This window comes from Bufo bufo, chromosome 1 (genome assembly GCF_905171765.1).
Source record: "Bufo bufo chromosome 1, aBufBuf1.1, whole genome shotgun sequence".
Classification (NCBI taxonomy): domain Eukaryota; kingdom Metazoa; phylum Chordata; class Amphibia; order Anura; family Bufonidae; genus Bufo; species Bufo bufo.
The window spans coordinates 752718146-752734655 of record NC_053389.1 but is presented as its reverse complement, the minus strand read 5'-3'; the positions used below and the strand labels follow the sequence as shown (position 1 = coordinate 752734655).

At 48.5% G+C, this 16510-nt stretch overlaps 1 protein-coding gene across 2 annotated transcripts in view; it reads right to left on the bottom strand.

Annotated features, from left to right (window-relative positions):
* The window catches only part of NCAPH (non-SMC condensin I complex subunit H), a 49260-nt gene that overhangs the window by 22424 nt on the left and 10326 nt on the right, over nt 1-16510 (bottom strand). For both annotated transcript variants that reach the window (XR_005775641.1, XM_040414484.1), the window contains exons 3-10: nt 14929-15019; nt 14717-14809; nt 14502-14640; nt 8717-8832; nt 7970-8159; nt 7645-7736; nt 7031-7218; nt 6432-6580 (exon numbers count right to left, since the gene is read on the bottom strand). Coding sequence is in view for 1 of the 2 variants with exons in the window: in XM_040414484.1 (XP_040270418.1) it covers nt 6432-6580; nt 7031-7218; nt 7645-7736; nt 7970-8159; nt 8717-8832; nt 14502-14640; nt 14717-14809; nt 14929-15019 (1058 nt within the window). In the remaining variant the exon portion in view is untranslated. The remainder of the gene's footprint in view (nt 1-6431; nt 6581-7030; nt 7219-7644; nt 7737-7969; nt 8160-8716; nt 8833-14501; nt 14641-14716; nt 14810-14928; nt 15020-16510) is intronic.

Here is a 16510-nt window from a genome sequence, read left to right as displayed (position 1 = left end):
TGGTGAACTCACCGGCACTGATGGGCGGGCTTTAGCCTGTAAAACGGCTAGAGCAGCGCTAAAGCCCGCCCATCAGAGCCAGTGACGTCACCGAACACACTGCTGGGCGGAATCCTCCGCCCGGCAGTGTGTTATTGTAAATAAAAGGGCCCTTGCCCTGCGCGATCCTGCATCAAGAGGGCTGCCTGGGTGAAATTATGACTATGTCCGGGTTCAGCTCAAAATTAGGGTTATTCACTTTAGTAAAAAGACGACTGAGGGGAGATCGAATAACTATGTATAAATATATCAGGGGTCAGTACAGAGATCTCTCCCATCATCTATTTATCCCCAGGACTGTGACAAGGGAACATCCTCTGCGTCTGGAGGAAAACGAGATTTTTGTATAACTTACCAGTAAAATCTCTTTCTCGCTCTTTCCTTGGGGGACACAGAAGACCTTGGGTATAGCTCATCTCCCTAGGAGGCGTGACACTAAGTGAAGACTGTTAAGCCCCTCCTCCCCAGCTATACCCTCAGCCTGGAGAGAGAGACTGCCAGTTGCGTGTCCAAGTAGTGAGAAAAGGCAAAGTCCAAAAAGTGGAACCAACAAGCCAACTACCCAAAGGGTAAAACAAACTCGGAAACAGTCAGAGAAGAACAAAGAATGGGTGGGTGCTGTGTCCCCCAAGGAAAGAGCGAGAAAGAGATTTTACTGGTAAGTTATACAAAAATCTCGTTTTCTCGCCCAGTTTCCTTGGGGGACACAGAAGACCTTGGGACGTTCAAAAGCAGTCCAAAGGGGGAGGGACCACAGCACCAAGGCGAAGCACCCGAAGGCAACAAAAAACCCGCCGCCTGCAGACCAGGCGGCCCAAGGCAGCATACGCCGAAGGCCGAGTATGCACCCTGTAGAACTCGGTAAGGTGTGCAAGGAAGACCAGTGACCACCTTACAAATGCATGGCCGAAGCCTAATGCCTCCGGCCCAGGAAAAACCGACAGCTCTGGCAAAATGAATGGTGACACCAAAAGCAGAACCCTGCCCTTGGTGCGACAACCACAGCAAGAGCCACACTGAGAAAGCGGAGGAAAGCCACCCTGGAGGCCCTCAACCCTTGCGCGGACCTCCTGGGAACACAAGAGACCGAACGTCGACAAGAGTCGGAGATCTCCAAGTAAAAAACTGCAAGGCCCAAACAAACGTCCAAATCGGTGAAGTGTCCGTTCCCGGGGGTGGGAAGGGGAGGACGACTGCCTCAATGAAATGAAGGACAAACATCACCTTCAGAAGGAAGGAAGAGACGGAATGGAGAACAGCCCTGTCCTGGGGGAAGACAGAAGGCTCGGAACAAGAAGGGCCGCCACTCAGGCACCAGTCAGAGACACGATGGCTACAGAAACCCAACCGTACAGGACAGAAGGAGTACAGAGGACTTCTGTAACGACTCCAAGGAAAAATTGGAGCGCCAAGAGCCCAGTATGTGGTTCCCAGGACGGTAACGGAGGGCAGTACAAAGGAACCCAAGAGCCGCTCCATGGAAGAAGTTCCTGACAGGCCCAGAGGGTCGGGGAACGCTGAAAGAGGAAGGACAGGAACGACACTTGATACCTCAAGCAACGGAGTCCCAGCCCCAGGGCCGGGCTGGAGAAAGACAGAACCATGGAGAGAGAAAGGCAGAGTGGGGGAACGCCCAGCTTCCCACAGAACCCCAGGTAAAGTCCTAAGTCCTACCACAGATCCTGGACGAAAACTCGGCTAGAAGCGAACACTAGCGAGCTCACTAGAGTCGCCTGGGCAAGCGGGCGAAAACCCAATGATCAGTAACACGGGCAGAACGGTCAGTAGAACTGGTCCCGTCGGCCCCGAACAATGTTGTCCCGTATCCACCCGGAGTGGGGGAGCAGACGGACAGGAACCGAAGGGTCCGCCCAGCAACCGCCCGATGCCAGGACAAGACAGGCTAAAGCCCAAGCCGATGTAGCCACCACAGGAAGACGGACTAAATGGTAGTCCTCCCAAGTTACCGAGAAGGTAAATCCATAGCAGAAACATTGCCTAGAATGGAAAAAACGCAATCTGCACCCAGCGGGAGGACAGAACGCGGTAGACCCGTTAGATAGGTACACAGCTAGTACAGTCAGTGTGGACAAGACACCAGAACCATCCACCTGAACAACCATGCTCTTCCCAGAGGGGAGGGCAGAGAAGGAACATCCTCTGAAGCGTGGCCGGAACAGAAGCCACATCGGAGAGATCCGTACCGAGTGGGAGCCAAACAGAACCGGCGAGAAAAGGCAGTCGAGACAGAGGCCGGGATAACACCCTCCAAAAGAAAGGAGGAGTGGGCATAGAGAAGCCATAGGACAGCTCAAAGGCAGGACCCCGCTACACTGAGACGCCCCGTTCACCGCTTCGCAGAAGGCGAATATCCTGAAGAACTCAAGGTGGATGTCCTCCGGACCTGGGTAAGCGAGCACCCAAGAGAAGTTGGGTGACCTTTCCCAAGAAGAGCGGCCCGAACCTGGTAGAAGGAAATAGTAGTAGGCGAGGGGACCGTAGTCCCACCAGAGCCAACATAGAATGCAAAGGGCGCTGCAGACAGCACTCTCGACTATGTGACCACTAGCGCAGGGAAACAATGCTGCGGGAAGACGAATGAGCACCGCCCAGCTCGGAGCAGTAGCGAGCAGGTAGAGGCCGTCTACTTATCTATAAGGCATTCATTTATTGTTTGTTGGACAACACCTTAGGCTTACACAGGTGGACAGAATGATCTCTTTAGAGAATAGTGCAAGGCTTGCTGCAAACACCGTCTCCCAAGAGAAAAAAATATGTCGCAGGAGGAAAGGAGGGATACGTACGAGTAGCCCCGTAAGCAGTGAGAAGGCCAACCCACCTACGGGACGAGAAGGTATACACGGCCCAACAACGCACAAAAACGTCCACTCACTGCCAAAATATCACTCAGCGAAGGCCAGCCAGAGTGCCACAGTATCTACCTGGCAAACTGCAGTCGGCAAGGGTGCAAAAGCCCGCCCCAAAAAAAAAAAAAGGGGGGAATGCCCAAGGCCGTACCTACGTCAGAGAAGTAGGGCATACCATACTTCGCCCCGAAGGGCGCCATGCACATAGCCACACAGTATCCAGCAGGAATGCAGGAGGTCCACCTAGTGAAAGGGGGGCATGCACAGGGCTATCCTAGCATTAAGTGAGTGTGCAACAACTCACCCAACACCGAAACTTCGTGAGAGTGTAACTACTCCCAATGAAGGGGAACATGTGCAAGTCCAATACGGCACATACAAGGACAGCCTTGGATCTCGTGAGCGTGCAAAATTCCGCCCATGGAATGAGGGATGGTCACGCACAAGGCCAGCACGGTATCCAATGGGAGCGCAAGCGTTCCACCCATGTTAGAGGGCCATGCTCAAGGCCAGCAACGTATCCGGTGAGAGTGTAGTATGCCGCCCAGAAAAGAGGGGGGGGGGGGGTCATGCACACGGTCAGCATCGCATCCAGGGAGAGTGCGATCAGTCGGTGAGAATGTGTGCATGTCACCTGAAGGAGGCGTGCCCATGGCCGGCAGCGAATCCAGTGAGAGTGCGTACACCGCCCACGGAAGAGGGGTCATGCATATGGCCGGCAGCGGATCCAGTGAGAGTGCAAGCACCCCGCCATGTATGGGGTTCATGCACATGGCCAACAACGTACCGGCGAGAGAACATCACCGACCGAGGGAGTGTATGAATGCCGCCACAGGGAAAATCCAATGAGAGTGCATCATACCACCTATGGAAAGTGGTCATGCACATGGCTGGCAGTGAATTCAGTGAGAGTGCCAAATGCCGTCCACGGAAGGGAGTCATGCCTATGGGCGTCAGCGAAATCAGAGAGTGCAGCATTCCGCCTATGGAAGGGGGTCACGCACATGATCGGCAACGAATCCAGTGAGAGTGCAGCGTTCCACCAATGGAAAGGGATCGTGCACATGGCCAGCACCGTATCTGGTGAGAGTGCAGTATTCCGCCTAAGAAAAAAGGGGTCATGCACAGATCGCAACGAATCTAGTGAGAGTGTAGCGTTCCGCCTATGGAAGGAGGTCGTGCACACGGCCAGCACCGTATCCGGTGAAACTGCAGTAGTCCGCCAATGAAAGGGGGATCATGCACAAGGCCAAACCGTAGCCAGGGAGAGTACAGTATCCCGCCCAGGAGGGGGGTCCCGCACATGGCAGTACCATAACTAAAGAGGGTGACGAATGCTGCCTACAGAAAAGGCCGCATGCACTTGACCAGCGCCGTATCGTGAGAGAGGGCTAGAAGGGTAAAATGACCCTGGCAGCGCCGCAGCCGGGGAGTGCGACATGCCGCCTAGGGAAGGGGGGCATGTACTGACATGAGGCTGCAGCGTCCTGCGCAGCCCACAAGTTATATATATAAAAAAATCCTTTTTTTTTTTTTTTTTTTTTTTATATATATATATATATATATATATATATATATATAACAGAAAAGGGGAGCCACCTACAGGGGCACTGGGGGGTTCCATACAGGCCCATCTGAAGCCGGCCTGTACCCAAAGGGTTAAACAGGGATCCGGCCAGGAGGGCGGCGCTGCGATCCCCTGGGGGCAGCCATACAGGCCCATCTGAAGCCGGCCTGTACCGCGGCGCTGCGATCCCCTGGGGGCACCCATACAGGCCATCTGAAGCCGGCCTGTACCCAAAGGGTTAACAGGGATCCGGCCTGGAGGGCGGCGCTGCGATCCCCTGGGGGCGGGGGAACCTCCCGGCGGGAAGAATTCCCGCCTGGAGAAGTTCCAGCCCCCTCCAACAGAGGCCTAGTAATTGTAGGCCGTGAAGCCGGGGCCTAAATTATTAGCGGCGCCCGGCTGACCGGGGCCGCACAGTATTCAAGTACCGGCCGGGGAACGAAGCGGCGCATGCACATGCCGGCCGCGGGTGCCCACCCCGCGGGCCGGAAGAGGCGGGGACCCGGATAGAGCGCCGGGATCGCGGCCGTAAAGCCTGCGGTGCCCGGCCGACCGGAATATTCCGACGGTCGGCCTGGGGCTGTTGAAGCATAGCGCTCATATTGCAGGCCGCGGGTGCCCACCCCGCTGCCCAGAAGCGAGGACCCTGCGCTCGGCAGCCATTTTACCCATGGAGCGGGCCCTGGCTTATAACAGCGCACCATGTGGCCAACAGCCACAACCACCTTGCCCTTGGGCCGGTGCCCGTGAGGGCAGAGGAGGGTCAGGAGCAGCAAGGCTCTGGCCCTGAAGCAGTAGCCGGTAAGAGGGAGGGGGACCCTGAGACCGGGTGCCTGTGAGGGTGGGACGCCTGCATAACCCCTCAGTCAGGGGCAGCTAGTTGCGGACCTCTGCAGCTCCCCAGGCATTCTTCTTGTAGGGAGAAGGGTGCCAATGACCTATGGAGGCCAGGAGAGAGGGAGCAGAATGTCGCCCTGCGGCAGCCCAGGGGCCAGCCTAGGTCTAGCAGGGACAGAAGGGTCCATAGGCCCAGTATAGGGTCAGGCACGCAGGAGACCGGGGGGGGACGGGGACGTTGGGCTGGAGCAGCCAATCTCTCACCATAGACGTCTTCACCCTCGGTCCGTTCCAGCAGGGTCGCCCCTTCAGCTACTGGCACCGTAGTGGCAGGACGCTGGAAGGGGGACTTGGCGTGCGGGCGACCCTTGCGCTGGCGGGATGTAGGGGAGCTGGGCTGCCCTGATCCACCTTGCCTTCTGTGGGGGAGGCAGCCGTGCGGGTGACCGGCACTGGCGCAGCTCAACCCCGGGAGAAACAGAGAGGTCTAGTGCGTCTCTGTTGTCCCTGATGATCTGGAACAAAAAGAAAAGAAAAAAGTAAAAATCTAAAATTTAAACAAGGAGAAACCAGCCCTGCAGAGCAGGGAGTGTCTTGCCTCCTTGGACACTAAGCAAAAACTGGCAGTCTCTCTCTCCAGGCTGAGGGTATAGCTGGGGAGGAGGGGCTTAACAGTCTTCACTTAGTGTCACGCCTCCTAGGGAGATGAGCTATACCCAAGGTCTTCTGTGTCCCCCAAGGAAACTGGGCGAGAAAGAAGGTTTGTACACAAGCATAGAAGAGGATTCTTTACGGTAAGAGCAGTGAGACTATGGAACTCTCTGCCTGAGGAGGTGGTGATGGTGAGTACAATAAAAGAGTTCAAGAGGGGCCTGGATGTATTTCTGGAGTATAATATTACAGGTTTAGTCATTAGATTTCTGGAGTAGGGTCGTTGATCGAGGGATCGACAAAGGATTTCAGGAAGGAATATTTCTCCTAAAACTAGCAAAATTGGCTTCTACCTCATGTTTTTTTCCCTTCCTCTGGATCAACTTTGCAAGATAACAGACTGAACTGAATAGATGTCTTTTTTTCAGCCTAACAAACCATGTTTTTTGGAGAAAGAGGAAACCACTTACTTTTCTGTCTAGGACGGAAGCGCCAGTGTTCAGGCCCTGCCCACATGGACATGGTGCGAGGACTGAAGTATGAATACTCTCCAGGACAAGAAGACAGCTGAAGACACATTGTACTGATGTCCACTTCTGCTACTTTAGTTATCTGTGATCTGCAAAAAAAGAAACTATGATTGAATTTAAGGGATACCCAACATCAAATATCTGGAATGCACACAGTACATACTCAGTTCTGACCAGTGAAAATGTAGTAGGTTATTTATTACAGTATTGGGAATCCCATATACCTCATCACTCAATGTTTTGCGTGCCAGAACGGAAATCACACCAGTAAAGAAGCTGGTATAGATTTTAGGTATAACCTAAAAGTCTGACCAGCTATGCCTGTTCCACACTGCTCTGCCCACATTTCAGACAAACTCCCATAAATGTGTTAAATTTTGCGCAAGCAGAGGAGAGCTGAACTTTGAGACTCTGACAACAGTTTGCTGGCATAAAGGAGTTTAGTGCCTCCCTCTAATTGTAGTATTACATGTGTCCATTTAAAGGGGTTTTCTGGAAGTAGAAAATTGATTACCTATCCTCAAGAGGAAGGAACATACCCCTTTCTCTCTGATCTGCATGCTTCTCGGTATTCTGCAAACTGTCCAAGGTCTTCCACTTCATTTCCATCACACATATCGGCATCAAAATCATCCATGTCAGGTTCAGGACCATCATCCGCTACTTCAGCATTTATGTCAAAGGCATGATCGCTTTCCTTGTATTTATCAGTTAAAGTAGATGTGGTCTGCAATAAATGAAACAACCCGTTTTTGCGTCCCATCATCAAAGGCCTTATTCACAAACAGATCAGTGAACAACGGACAGACAGATGGCGTCTGCGTGCATTCAGTTTTTTCTCACTACATACTTGAACCGGCTTCTCATCCGCAGAACAAACCCTAATAGGACGTTCAGTGAGTTTGTTGTAGGGATGGCCAACCTGCAGCTCTCCAGTTGCTGCAAAACTACAACTACCAGCATGCCTAGACTGCCTACAGCAGGGTATGGTGGGAAGTGTAGTTTTACAACATCTGGAGACCGGCAGGTTGGCCATCCCTGGTTTATTGGATAAGGCATGCATATTAGTAAAAAGAAGCATGTGTGAATAGCTACATTGAAGTGTACAGTTCTGTGTGTTGCCGCTGAAGACGTAAGGATTGTCTTGTTATACCTCATCTTTTACATCCCCATCCAGCTGCATCAACCGAAATTTGGAGAGCGATGGACATAATGGATGCTTTTCTGCACAATTAACCAACAGAGCTGCAGAAGTAAAAAAAGTAAAGTAACACTTTTTATTTTTGGATTCTACACCTTTTATTTTTAGATTCTAATAATAAGCAAGCCAAGTGTTTGTGAACTATTTAAACATTTGCAATGAGGTTTATATAATTCCTCTCCTGCCAATAGCCCCTGTTCATCACAAAAAAATATAAATATTACAGTGACCCATTTAGTAAATAGGCAGCACATAAAGGTTATATGGGATGACTTACGTTTCAGCTCAGCAGTGTCCACAGAGTTGGGAGCAGGAAAGGTTTCTTCTTCAATGGTGGTTAATGGGATCAAGTAATCATCAAAATGTAGCTCACTGCGGTAGTTGCAGCACCGGAGTGCAGTGAGGAAGACGCCTACAGTACTGCATTCATCAAATGAAGCAGCTGCTTTCTGAAAGAGAGGGTCAACCTGCAGAAAAGAGATGGTGGACATCAAAAGGTTTACACCAAAACTGTGGCTCTCGCCATATTTGCCTTATGCCTTGCGACTTTTTCATCACCTCACCACTTTATTAGGAGGGGTGGGCCTATCACAGCAGAAATTATAGCTCACGTCTACGCCAGCCCCTGGCTGGCACAGATTTGAGTTTCTGCCGCACAGAGGGTTTAGGGATGTGCCTAATTTATTAAGTGGCACATGCTTCTTAATAAATTAGGGGCATCCTACTCCAGGGCAAGGGGACTGGTAGACAAATGTCCCCATGTGTTTTCTCCACATTGGCCATACATACACTGCTGCTCTTTCCCTCCATTTTCTTATAAGATACTGCAGCTACATATATTTCACCCCAAATCTTCTCTGCAGTCAGTTAATAAAAGACTGAGGGATTATTACAGCTGCATCTCCATTACTGGCTGCACCATATGGTAATACCCTATTTGTATGAGTTATTAAGCATATTGCCCTAAAACTTTCCATGAGCCCACGTGTTGTCTGTAATCATGAATATACCTGTGGGCACTTACCTGATCAACTCTGTCTGTTGCTGAACGGGTAATGTTGTTGAGGTTCTGCTCAATGGTTTCCACAGAATGCTGCCTTTTCCTTTGCTTTTTATTTTCATGTTCTTTACTAGCATCATCTGTCAAATACAGCACAAACAAGAAAAGATACAAAATGTGTATAAAAGGAACCAACATCAGTCTTAGAGGAAGCCTTCAGTCACTAGGATAGATTTAGTTACACAACTTTCTCATGTATTTTGTGTTTTACTCCCTCACTTTCAAAATCTCTGCTTCTTACCACGGGTTAAAAACATTCTTTAATACTTAGAGGCTAAAAACTCCCACTCTAAGGCTGCGTTCACACAGGCGAGATTTCCGCCGGGTGCAATGCGGTAGGTGAACGTATTGCACCCGCACTGAATCCCGACCCATTCATTTCAATGGGGCTGTTCAGATTAGGGATCGACTGATTATCGGCTTTACCGATATTATCGGCCGATATTGAGGATTTTGACCGTTATCGGTATTGGCATCTATTTTGCCGATATACCGATAACGTATTGGGAACACAGATCACGCTGCCGTCAGCGCTCTCTGTGTTCCCTCCGCAGCACAGGGGAGAAGGAAGCAGTGTCTCCCTCCCCCCGCTGCTGCTGCCGCCAATGAGAGCCGAGAAGATAAGAGGAGGGGAGGGGCTGTGGCCACCGCTCCACCAATGAAGATAAGTGTTTCATTAATTCATATACAGGAGGCGGGAGCTGGCTGCAGAATCACATAGCCAGCTTCCGACCTCTATGAGCGGTACTAGCTGCGGTCCGCGGTAGTTAACCCCTTAGGTGCCGCAGATCGCAGCTACCGCTCAGAGGTCGGGAGCCGGCTATGTGATTCTGCAGCCAGCTCCCGCCTCCTGTATATGAATGATTGAGAGACTTATCTTCATTGGTGGCGCAGTGCCCCCCAAGCCCCCCAGTATTAATCATTGGTGGCGCAGCGCGCCCCCCACCCCCATAGTAAAAACATTGGTGGCGCAGTACCCCCCAAGCCCCCCAGTAGTAATCATTGGTGGCGCAGTGCGCCCCCCACCCCATCCCAATCGTAAAAACATTGGTGGCGCATGCTCTATATTCTGCGTTTTTCACGCAATGCAGGCCCCATAGAAGTGAATGGGGTTGCGTGAAAATCGCAAGCATCCGCAAGCAAGTGCGGATGCGGTGCGATTTTCACTCACAGTTGCTAGGAGACGATCGGGATGGAGACCCGATCATTATTATTTTCCCTTATAACATGGTTATAAGGGAAAATAATAGCATTCTGAATACAGAATGAATAGTAAACTAGCGCTGGAGGGGTTAAAAATAAATAATAAATTAACTCACCTTAGTCCACTTGATCGCGGCCCGGCATCTCCTTCTGTCTCCTTTGCTGAACAGGACCTGTGGTGAGCATTAATTACAGGTAAAGGACCTTTGGTGATGTCACTCCGGTCATCACATGATCCATCACCATGGTAAAAGATCATGTGATGGATCATGTGATGACCGGAGTGACGTCACCAAAGGTCCTTTACCTGTAATTAACCACCTCCGGACCGCCTAACGCAGATTCGCGTTCCGGAGGTGGCAGCCCTGCGCAGAGTCACGCATATATGCGTCATCTCGCGATGGCCGAGATTTCCTGTGAACGCGAGCACACAGGCGCGCGCGCTCACAGGAACGGAAGGTAAGAGAGTGGATCTCCAGCCTGCCAGCGGCGATTGTTCGCTGGCAGGCTGGAGATGTGATTTTTTTAAACCCCTAACAGGTATATTAGACGCTGTTTTGATAACAGCGTCTAATATACCTGCTACCTGGTCCTCTGGTGGTCCCCTTTGTTTGGATCGACCACCAGAGGACACAGGCAGCTCAGTAATATGTTGCACCAAGCACCACTACACTACACCCCCCCCCCCCCCCCTGTCACTTATTAACCCCTTATTCACCCTTGATCACCCCATATAGACTCCCTGATAACCCCCCGTCATTGATTACCCCCCTGTCATTGATCACTCCCCTGTAAAGCTCCATTCAGATGTCCGCATGATTTTTACGGATCCACTGATAGATGGATCGGATCCGCAAAACGCATACGGACGTCTGAATAAAGCCTTACAGGGGCGTGATCAATGACTGTGGTGATCACCCCATATAGACTCCCTGATCACCCCCCTGTCATTGATCACCCCCCTGTAAAGCTCCATTCAGATGTCCGCATGATTTTTAAGTATCCACTGATAGATGGATCGGTTCCGCAAAACGCATACGGACATCTGAATGGAGCCTTACAGGGGAGTGATCAATGACTGTGGTGATCACCCCATATAGACTCCCTGATCACCCCCCTGTAAGATCCATTCAGATGTCCGCATGATTTTTACGGATCCACTGATAGATGGATCGGATCCACAAAACGCATACGGACGTCTGAATAAAGCCTTACAGGGGCGTGATCAATGACTGTGGTGATCACCCCATATAGACTCCCTGATCACCCCCCTGTCATTGATCACCCCTCTGTAAGGCTCCATTCAGACATTTTTTTGGCCCAAGTTAGCGGAAATTATTTTTTTTTCTTACAAAGTCTCATATTCCACTAACTTGTGTCAAAAAATAAAATCTCACATGAACTCACCATACCCCTCACGGAATCCAAATGCGTAAAATTTTTTAGACATTTATATTCCAGACTTCTTCTCACGCTTTAGGGCCCCTAGAATGCCAGGGCAGTATAAATACCCCACATGTGACCCCATTTCGGAAAGAAGACACCCCCAGGTATTCCGTGAGGGGCATATTGAGTCCATGAAAGATTGAAATTTTTGTCCCAAGTTAGCGGAAAGGGAGACTTTGTGAGAAAAAATAAAATAAAAACAATTTCCGCTAACTTGTGCTAAAAAAAAAATTTCTATGAACTCGCCATGCCCCTCATTGAATACCTTGGGGTGTCTTCTTTCCAAAATGGGGTCACATGTGGGGTATTTATACTGCCCTGGCATTCTAGGGGCCCTAAAGCGTGAGAAGAAGTCTGGGATCCAAATGTCTAAAAATGCCCTCATAAAAGGAATGTGGGCCCCTTTGCGCATCTAGGCTGCAAAAAAGTGTCACACATCTGGTATCGCCGTACTCAGGAGAAGTTGGGGAATGTGTTTTGGGGTGTCGATTTACATATACCCATGCTGGGTGAGAGAAATATCTTGGCAAAAGACAACTTTTCCCATTTTTTTATACAAAGTTGGCATTTGACCAAGATATTTATCTCACCCAGCATGGGTATATGAAAAATGACACCCCAAAACACATTCCCCAACTTCTCCTGAGTACGGCGATACCACATGTGTGGCACTTTTTTGCAGCCTAGGTGGGCAAAGGGGCCCACATTCCAAAGAGCACCTTTCGGATTTCACAGGTCATTTACCTACTTACAACACATTAGGGCCCCTGGAAAATGCCAGGGCAGTATAACTACCCCACAAGTGACCCCATTTTGGAAAGAAGACACCCCAAGGTATTCGCTGATGGGCATAGTGAGTTCATGGAAGTATTTATTTTTTGTCACAAGTTAGTGGAATATGAGACTTTGTAAGAAAAAAATAAATAAAATAAAAAATCATCATTTTCCACTAACTTGTGACAAAAAATAAAAAATTCGAGGAACTCGCCATACCCCTCACGGAATACCTTGGGGTGTCTTCTTTCCAAAATGGGGTCACTTGTGGGGTAGTTATACTGCCCTGGCATTCTAGGGGCCCAAATGTGTGGTAAGGAGTTTGAAATCAAATTCTGAAAAAAATGACCAGTGAAATCCGAAAGGTGCTCTTTGGAATATGGGCCCCTTTGCCCACCTAGGCTGCAAAAAAGTGTCACACATCTGGTATCTCCGTATTCAGGAGAAGTTGGGGAATGTGTTTTGGGGTGTCATTTTACATATACCCATGCTGGGTGAGAGAAATATCTTGGCAAAAGACAACTTTTCCCATTTTTTTTATACAAAGTTGGCATTTGACCAAGATATTTATCTCACCCAGCATGGGTATATGTAAAATGACACCCCAAAACACATACCCCAACTTCTCCTGAGTACGGAGATACCAGATGTGTGACACTTTTTTGCAGCCTAGGTGGGCAAAGGGGCCCATATTCCAAAGAGCACCTTTCGGATTTCACTGGTCATTTTTTACAGAATTTGATTTCAAACTCCTTACCACACATTTGGGCCCCTAGAATGCCAGGGCAGTATAACTACCCCACAAGTGACCCCATTTTGGAAAGAAGACACCCCAAGGTATTTGCTGATGGGCATAGTGAGTTCATGGAAGTTTTTATTTTTTGTCACAAGTTAGTGGAATATGAGACTTTGTAAGAAAAAAAAAAAAAAAAAAAAAAAAATCATCATTTTCCGCTAACTTGTGACAAAAAATAAAAAGTTCTATGAACTCACTATGCCCATCAGCGAATACCTTAGGGTGTCTACTTTCCGAAATGGGGTGATTTGTGGGGTGTTTGTACTGTCTGGCCATTGTAGAACCTCAGGAAACATGACAGGTGCTCAGAAAGTCAGAGCTGCTTCAAAAAGCGGAAATTCACATTTTTGTACCATAGTTTGTAAACGCTATACCTTTTACCCAAACCATTTTTTTTTTACCTAAACATTTTTTTTTTATCAAAGACATAGAACAATAAATTTAGAGCAAAATTTATATATGGATCTCGTTTTTTTTGCAAAATTTTACAACTGAAAAATGTCATTTTTTTGCAAAAAAAAATCGTTAAATTTCGATTAATAACAAAAAAAAGTAAAAATGCCAGCAGCAATGAAATACCACCAAATGAAAGCTCTATTAGTGAGAAGAAAAGGAGGTAAAATTCATTTGGGTGGTAAGTTGCATGACCGAGCAATAAACGGTGAAAGTAGTGTAGTGCAGAATTGTAAAAAGTGGCCTGGTCTTTCAGGGTGTTTAAGCACTGGGGGCTGAGGTGGTTAATGCTCACCACAGGTCCTGTTCAGCAAAGGAGACAGAAGGAGATGCCGAGCCGCGATCAAGTGGACTAAGGTGAGTTAAATTTTTTATTTTTATTTTTTTAACCCCTCCAGCGCTAGTTTACAATGCCTTCTGTATTCAGAATGCTATTATTTTCCCTTATGACTATGTTATAAGGGGAAATAATACAATCTACAGAACACCGATCCCAAGCCCGAACTTCTGTTAAGAAGTTCGGGTTTGGGTACCAAACATGCACGATTTTTCTCACGCGAGTGTAAAACGCATTACAATGTTTTGCACTCGCGCGGAAAAATAGCGGGTGTTCCCGCAACGCCCGTGTGAACCCAGCCTAATAGTAAAATTATATCCTTTGTGAACTCAAAAGGGTTATCCAGAAAATGATAACCTATCTTCAGGATAGATCATCCTCATCATAGTGTTCCACCGTACATAGTGTAGTGGTTGTGCTTGGTATTGCAGCTCAGCCCAACTAGCCCCACCCCCCCTCCCAGCCCAGTAGGACTCTGAGATGCTACACTTGCTTACATAAGTAAGGTATTACTGTAGTTGTTCTTGACGAGTTTCAAAAGGTAGAGAAGTCTTTCAAGGCAATGCTTGCCTCTACTACTAAAGTCTAATAGATTGGAATATCCTCTGGCTGCCATATATATGAAACCAGAGACATACCTCACCAAGCTGAATTTTATTTTCCTATTGGATAAATCGGTTATTCACTTTTATGTCTAATAGATAAACCGACGACCACATCACTAATTGACCTCTACATACCGGTTCCCTGATTTTCTGATTCCTCTGGCCCTTGGGAATCTTTGCCAAGACCACCCAATACTTTGTACACATCAGCATGTACCGCATCAACTCTCACTGCATAGATTTTCGCACTTGCATCAAGAGTTCCTGCAGCAACCTGTAAAGGTAAGGTCAGTTGTGAAAACGGTGCAATCATTAGGTCTCAGTACACGATAAAAAGATCTCCTATCGACCTTGAAGTTCGTCAGTTCGCTTCCTTTCTCCTTGAGGATGTCGCCCATGTAATCAATCAGGTGCAGCCCAAACGCGTTCTTTGTTGTTATTCTCTGCAGCAGACATTGGAGTAAATGACATAGTTGAGCGATATAATACTGCAATGCACATCTATATGCTCATGTACACTATATGCATGCTCACTGTTATCAGTGCTGAACAAAGGACATACATTCTCCTGAGACAGCTTGATGCAGGTAGAGTAATGGTCTGAGATCTGGGAATTGCTCAGCTTGGGCATGAGAAGTGATATTGCTTCGGACCTGTCGTGGGTACAGAATATAGGCTATTACTGCATATAAATAACCAACACTAACAGAACATATATCAATCACAGAGACACCATAAGTAGAAGAAGCTGACACCGTAAGAGTATGTTATGTCTTAAGACACTGCACTGGGTTGGGGTTCTCACCAACAAAGCTATACACATCTTATGGGGCAAAATGCTTTAGTGCAATTCACATGAAAATTTTAACTCCAGTCTTATAGGCCATGTTCACACTGCCAATTGGAGTCGCTATAGCAAATACACTGCTCAAAAAAATAAAGGGAACACAAAAATAACACATCCTAGATCTGAGTTAATTAAATATTCTTCTGAAATACTTTGTTCTTTACATAGTTGAATGTGCTGACAACAAAATCACACAAAAATAAAAAAATGGAAATCAAATTTTTCAACCCATGGACGTCTGGATTTGGAGTCACACTCAAAATTAAAGTGGAAAAACGAGATTTTTGTATAACTTACCAGTAAAATCTTTCTCGCTCTTTCCTTGGGGGACACAGAAGACCTTGGGTATAGCTCATCTCCATAGGAGGCGTGACACTAAGTGAAAACTGTTAAGCCCCTCCTCCACAGCTTTACCCTCAGCCTGGAGAGAGAGACTGCCAGTTGCGTGTCCAAGTAGTGAGAAAAGGCAAAGTCCAACAAGGAACCAACATGCCAACTACCCAACGGGTAACAAAAACTCGGAAACCGTACAGAGAAAAACAATGAATGGGTGGGTGCTGTGTCCCCCAAGGAAAGAGCGAGAAAGAGATTTTACTGGTAAGTTATACAAAAATCTCGTTTTCTCGCCCAGTTTCCTTGGGGGACACAGAAGACCTTGGGACGTTCAAAAGCAGTCCAAAAGGGGAGGGACCACAGCTCCAAGGCGAAGCACCCAAAGGCATCAAGGAACCGCCGCCTGCAGACCCAGGCGGGCCGAGGCAGCATCCTCCGAAGCCAGAGTATGCACCCTGTAGAACACGGTAAGGCGTGCAAGGAGACCAGTGGCCGCCTTGCCTAGATGCATGGCCGAAGCCCAATGCCTCTGGCCCAGGAGGCACCGACCGCTCTGGTGAAATAAACGGTGACACCAAAGCAGAAACCTGCCCCTGGTGCGGTAACCTCAGCAATAGCCAATCTGATAAAGCGGAGGAAAACCCCCCTGGAGTCCGTCAACCCTATGCGCGGACCTCCTGGAAACCCAAGAGACCGAACGTCGACAAGAGTCGGAGATCTCCAAGTAAAAACGGCAAGGCCCAAACAACGTCCAAAACGGTGAAGTGTTGAAGCGAAAGGCAAACACCACCTTCAGAAGGAAGGAAGGAAGAAAACGGGATGTAGAACAGCCCTGTCCCGGGGAAAGACAGAAGGCTTGGAACAAGAAGGGCAGCCATTCAGGCACCCATCAGAGACACGACGGCTACGGAAACACAACCGTACAGGACAGAAGGGGTAGAGAGAACTTCTGTAACTGCTCCAA